A 6,625-nucleotide genomic window follows, 5' to 3' on the forward strand; every position below is an offset into this window, starting at 1 on the left:
AGTTGTCATCAATATTTACGTTATTTTCATGTTATTGTTAATATAATTTAATAATACTGCAAAAAATGAGAGTGTCTTTATATAATTAAAAATGGCAAACAAGTTGACGTCTCACCTAGTAGAAAGTGCCAACTGAGACATTATCACACTATTACATAATAATCGTCACCATATCAGTCATTAACTGTCCACTGCTATACATAAGCCTCCTTCAAAAGGAAGTAATAATCTTTCTGGGCAGGCAGGTTTGCAAACGCAATTAAGGTTTTTAGTGACGTTTTAAGAGGGATGCTGCTACCCATTCCTCGATCATCGATCGACCTTTAGTCGCCACCCACGGGAAAAGAAAAAAGTGGCCCAATTCCATACCGGGACCATACAGTAATTGCATAAACCTACATACAAAGTGCATAAATAATTATTAAAATATCGCTGCATTAAAGCAAATGGTACCTACTTTTATCCTTAACTTTGATTTCGGCTATTTTTTAAATATATAAAGACTTTTTATCCCCGGTTAACTCGTATTCCCAGTCGCAACAAACAGGTTCTAACGTTACCAAAAAAAGACAATAAAAGTATCATTATCATATCTCTAAGTAAAATACAAATAGTTTAATTAAATACTTATTTTGTTAGCAAGGCTAAATTAAAATGCCATTATTAAATTAATAATTATAATTAATAATAACGTTTATATATTTATCTCAAAATTTTTTTGAGTACAATGAAACGTTTAAAATAATACCATAAATACAGCAAAGTTTTAGAGAACTGGTGCCTGAACTGGGTATCCGAAGAACACGTATCACAAGTCACCAGGACCCCTCTCTGGCATGAAACAGTTTATGGTAATACATACAATGGAGAACTCTAAAGTTGTTTTTTTTTATGGGTGAAAATGGTATGGTAACCCCGCCTGCGCTAACGGGATACGCTGGCGAGGCACCAGTGAAGGGTGATAGATGAGAATGAAAATAGGCCAGTTAGCCCATCATGATGAATTCATCAGGAATTAACCATAATAGTTTCCAGGGAGAACCGCGAGGAGGTCGACCTGGTTGGGTATATTGCTAGCAATAGGATTCTCAGTCTCCATTACTAACAATCCCTTTCCTCCCTACTCTAGAGTTGTTAGGCGTAGTAGATACAAATACAATACGTACACATGAAAACACGTATACATACATAGTTATATGATATTTAAATGTTTAAATAACAATCAGTCACAACTGGATATACATTAGTAAGCAAAGGCAAGGCAATCAAGTACACTATGACAAAAGAAAAAGAAAAAAGAAAATAAAAATAATAATTAAAGAAGGAGATAGGATGCATTAATTTTTATTTCAATTTGAAATTTGTCTATCTTTATCTTTTCCATTGTTATTTTTTACCTTAGCATTTACACAAACGTGAAATAGTACGTTTGCAGTTTTAATAAAGTTAAACTCTCATTCATCTGGAACGCCATTAGGTCGATAGCATAATTCACCGACGAATAAAAAATGGACGCTCGTAAGTAGCACCATACACTAAATCAGAAAGGTTCAGTTGTTATGAAGATTGGAATCGATGTAATAACCGTAAAAACACGCGTAAAGCTCATCCAAATCACAAAGTTACATTCCGCCATACGTGAAACATCGTTTTTTAACTGTAACGTTCATTTGTTCCGGGAAATTTTGAAATAACAACCTCGAATCTAAATATCTGTTTACATATTTAAAAAAACAAATGTGTATTTATTTTAATAAATTTGGAAGCTATGTAGCGATTTACAAAATCAATACGCGGACTCACGAAAATCAACAAAATATGTTGTTACTAGTGCTAAATGTGTTTCTGAAAATAATGACTAGACTCTCGAATGTACTTCTGCTCGTAACTCTGAATATAATTATAGATGTACTAAACATTATTTGCATTGTTTTATAGAAAGCTACTGCCATTTTATAAATAAATAGTTACCATTCGTGATCCATATTATGACTCATTTTAAATAACATATTTATTCTTATGGCATAACCTCATTATTCCTGCCGCCTTTAAGCAGATAATCTTTAGTTCCATTAACAACCCCAATAAATCATACCTACCTACTAAATAATAATCCCATTAAATCCTTCATTTTCATTTTGAACAGGCATGGGTATTATGGATACCGATCCAATATCTATATATTAGCTCCTCTAGACGTTGATGTCGGTTCAAATGTCGGAAAAAAGTCCATCACCTATATTTTTGGATAACTTTAACATATGGGTTATTGGACCAGTATATTAAATTATCTTCATCATCATTATATCAGCCTTTAACTGTCCACTGCTGAACATAGGCCTCCTCCTAGGGAGGTTTTGCCAGTAATTGCCATGCTTCGCAGGTGGATTGGCACCCACAGTTAGAGTTTGGAGATGTTTTAAGAGGGACGCTGACGCTCATCCCTCGCCCTCTCTTAGTCGCCTCTTACGACACCCACGGGAAAGGAAAGGGTGGCCTACTCTATATCGGGGCCACATGGGTGTATATTAGATATTTTAATTAAAATATATAGATATCGCTATATATATCTAATTTTGAACGCCATTGAAATTCTTCATTATCGACAACTTTCGTTACATTAGAGAAAAGAACAGATGCTTTTCTACATATTTTTGTCTTTCTTAATAAATTTCAAAAGTATTGTATTCACTAATGCAATAAAGGAATTATTCATTAAATCTTTATAGAAATAATCCAGCCAGTAAAATTGTACAATTAAGTAGAATAATTTAATTGCGACCTATAGAAATAATATCATAAAGTCATTGAAGATAGATAAAAAGGTATTAGACAATTTCCAAGGGTAACCAACTTGAGAATCTATTTAATAACTTTACAGATAGAGACTTTAACTATGGTAGAATTTTGTTATAAATATTAATTCCAACCCTCATTTCAATGAACCTAAAGTGGATAATTGAATTGCGGTCTGTGGATACATTCACCGAATTGGAAAATTTGTTTCTGCTGAAACAAAAAACAAACAGTTCACGACCAATAATGAAACAATTACATTACAAATACGACTTACATTTTACAAATTTTTCATCTCTTTTTGGCATGTAATTACAGGAGCCACTGTAAGATGTACTTGAATGGTTAAACATGATTTTTCGATGCTAAAACACTTCGTTTCACTTTTGTCCTTTATATTACTAAAAACGTGCCACCGAAGTACAAAAAACCACCGTAACTTCGTTAAAAACGCGATGGTATTTCTGCTTTACATTTTTCATCTGCAAATATTTCGAATATGATCACGGCGTCCGTGTAAAACGAATTTGCGCCGAAACTGAAATTCGCGGGTGCACGACCGGCCTAGATGTGTTATTTTTGTTACTACGTTGCTCTCGCTTGTGTTTATTCAATTTTAATAAAATGAATTTCATCTACACGACTGACTTCGTTCTTCGACCATAAAAATAATGTCTCAATTTTGTCGACAATTTCAAAGCAATGAATGCTTTTAATTTTTTTTTTTAAATGACAATAGGAACGTTATACGTTATGGGACTGTCAGCCGTAGGCTGCGATGCGTTCTCCAACTTGGAAAGTTTACCGCTTTCTCGTACCGTCGTATTTCATAAAAGAGGCCGCCAAGTTTTTCGGGTCTAGATCATAACTTACTAGCTTATTGACTTGGGTTTTCTTCAACAATTCATTCTTTTGTCGACCCAAGCACTTTTAAGAGTAGTTTTTGGAGTATTAAGAATAATTTGATAGGATAATATAAGTTCGAAATACAAATGCTTATGTTTTGATAAAGAATAAATTTACATGTATTCTGCAGCTCTACATTATCAATTCATCTAACAGCCTTTTTTATACTTATTTTTCTTATTCCAGTAACAATTAAAACACCCTTAGCACTATAATAGCTCAATCGTTGTGATTTTTTAATTTCAAGTTTTGAAAGCACCCGGCGCTCGTTATTTCATACGGGTAAGCATCATGAAATTTAGTACACAGGATGTATTTGATATGGAGAAGGACATACATTTTATGTTGGTCGATCAATATGTCCCGGACTCTATATCACTTATATATATTTACCATATACACGTTAGAATATTTACTATAACGGTATACACTCAATTGGAAAAAAACGGGAATTACATATAAAGATTTATCTTCATATTGCCACTTAAAAAAAAGTTAACAAAAAAAAATTTGGATCCCCTTAGTTGATAGATATGATACAGTTCTTATAGTACTTAGTAGTGAGTGTGCATATAAAAATACGGAGTTCATGTTATTATTACCCCATAAAACCGGATATATTTATTTACGTTTTGTATAATGATGCTCGTTTTACATTATTATGCTAATAAGTAAAGATGGAACACATTTATTATCATATTTTTAAAAGTTAAATGTGTGTTAGAATTGTTTAGTTTAATTTCAAACGAATAAGTGACTAATATTTGTGTGCCAACAATAGAAATATCCTTCAGATATCATTAAAATGAAATAATAATAAAGTGAAAATTGCGTTATTGATTTACCTAAAAGTACTTATTCCCGTAAAACCGTTCATTGTTTATTGAATTTATAATGAATAACAATGAAAAGTAATCAAGCAGTGTACTCGGTAGGTACTTGAAATAAATATTGTATTTTCAAACAAAATAATTAAACATTAAATCATTTATTAAATATAAAGTTTCGATTTCTGTTAGCATTGTAGGTATTTATAGTCGACAAATGTTTCTAATTATAAATGCCAAACACGACAGGTGTACGTTTGGCAAAAATAATGCGCTTCTTAATTTTTATTGAGTAAATCGCACAAATAAATTTGACTCACACTTTATTTATGTTATAGTTCTCAATATCACATACAAATTTTCGTTTGCTTATTCAAAGAAATTGAATAACTATAAGGGATATCATAAGCATCACAATATATGCTGTGGGTAAAAGTTATCACTTTCGACCGGGTGAACCGTCGACTTTATTTTACATTTATAGACGACAGTTACGATTTTTCTTAAAGTAGCTTCTTTCATTAGCTTATTTAATATTTCAAGTTGCGTAAATAACATTGACGAATATTTTTAATGATGTAAAAGCATTTTTTGATTAAAACTGTTGTAGTTGACAAAATACCGCAAAACAAATCCGAATCCAAAAAATATATGCAAAATAAATGTTTTGAAATCGGTCAAAATCAAACTATCAACTTCATTTTTTGTCAGAATCTGTTGAAAGAGAGGCCACAATACTCTCTCCCTCTCTTTCTCTCTCTAAGTTTCGTATTATGATACACAGTCTTGCGAAGAATTCACAATCCGCAATAAATAATGTTATAATCAGCGCCATTGTGTGCAGGGCATTGAAGCGTGACATTTTAATGCGGATGCCAGAAACTTCCAACCTCGGCAAAGATTAAAATACTAAATAGACGCATAATCTGTTTTATTTATTTAATATTTACGTGCTTGCTTAATCGCTTACTCGTTTGCTCGTTCGTTCGTTTGTTACCTTTTGACATCTTAACGACTCAATTAACCTTCATGAAATTAGGTATTGGTATTTGAGATGGAGAAGTACTTAAAAATATTTTTTTATCCTGTTCAATTAGTCTTGTTCTGGTCACCCGAATAAAGTCGGGAATAAAAACTGATTTAAAATTAAAAACAACATTAATTTAATTATAAATAATGCATTATTATAACCGTTTTAATTGTAGCTAAAAAAAAAGTTTCTATAATATTTTTCTTTGAGTATATGTCACATAATCATCACAGATTTTAAATCGATTCATAATCATTTGCTACTATGTTTTTCGTTTCGTAATTTTGTCGCGATTCAGGTCCATTTTCTGTGGAACAAATTCCTTTTAATAAAAATATATTCAATAAACTTTGTTGAATGGCGTACCGCCAAGTAAAAATAAACTGAATGTAATTTTTAACATCAGCGACCCTCTTTGTGTATCAAATATTGTAGCTTATCCTTGTAGTATCTACCTTTTTACATAAATCAGTTGGCTTCTATTAATCTATGTCGTTGCTTTACTTAACACCTCTAGGTACCGTAATTAATATTATTGCCACTTGACGCCATGTCGGTAGCTAAGTGAGATTTAGCGTTAATCGTGGATGTAACTAAATGCACATAATGTATATTACTTATTTACCTAGACTTTGACATTAACATGAGACATATGACTAGATTAGAAGTACCAGTGACTTTGTCAGCTAGTACTAATTAATAGAATAGTACAAAACATAGCCTATATCCTCCATACTAGATACCACATGTATATCAATTTCACGATAACCCAATAACCTTAGATTATATAAATAAAGCATCGAATCTCGAAAACAGGTCAACTTTTTAACATCTAATTGTCAAATTAGCTGTCTTGTTTTTTTATCAGTGTTCTATATACTTACTTAGTATCTATATTTAAATATTTAATAAATACAATGAGTTTTTACAAATTAAAAAGACGCAAAAATATAAAACAAATTAAATACAGCAGTTATAAAGGAAACATTCATAACTATTTATCAAGCAAAATTGTATGAAATTTTTGACCCGCTTTTCGTTAAGCATTTGTATGAAGATACTCTAT

General features: G+C 31.5%; 1 protein-coding gene across 1 annotated transcript in view; it reads right to left on the reverse strand.

The window, feature by feature from the left end:
• LOC113510523 (voltage-dependent calcium channel gamma-2 subunit) overlaps positions 1 to 3,392 on the reverse strand; it is a 109,154-nt gene extending 105,762 nt beyond the window's left edge. The window contains exon 1 of the mRNA XM_052903512.1: positions 3,074 to 3,392. Within this exon, the coding sequence (XP_052759472.1) occupies positions 3,074 to 3,149 (76 nt within the window). The 5' untranslated portion in view covers positions 3,150 to 3,392. The remainder of the gene's footprint in view (positions 1 to 3,073) is intronic.
• Between the last annotated feature and the right edge of the window lie 3,233 nt (positions 3,393 to 6,625).

The sequence above is a fragment of the Galleria mellonella genome, unplaced genomic scaffold (assembly GCF_026898425.1).
Source record: "Galleria mellonella isolate WM207_F2 unplaced genomic scaffold, CSIRO_AGI_GalMel_v1 utg139, whole genome shotgun sequence".
NCBI lineage: Eukaryota > Metazoa > Arthropoda > Insecta > Lepidoptera > Pyralidae > Galleria > Galleria mellonella.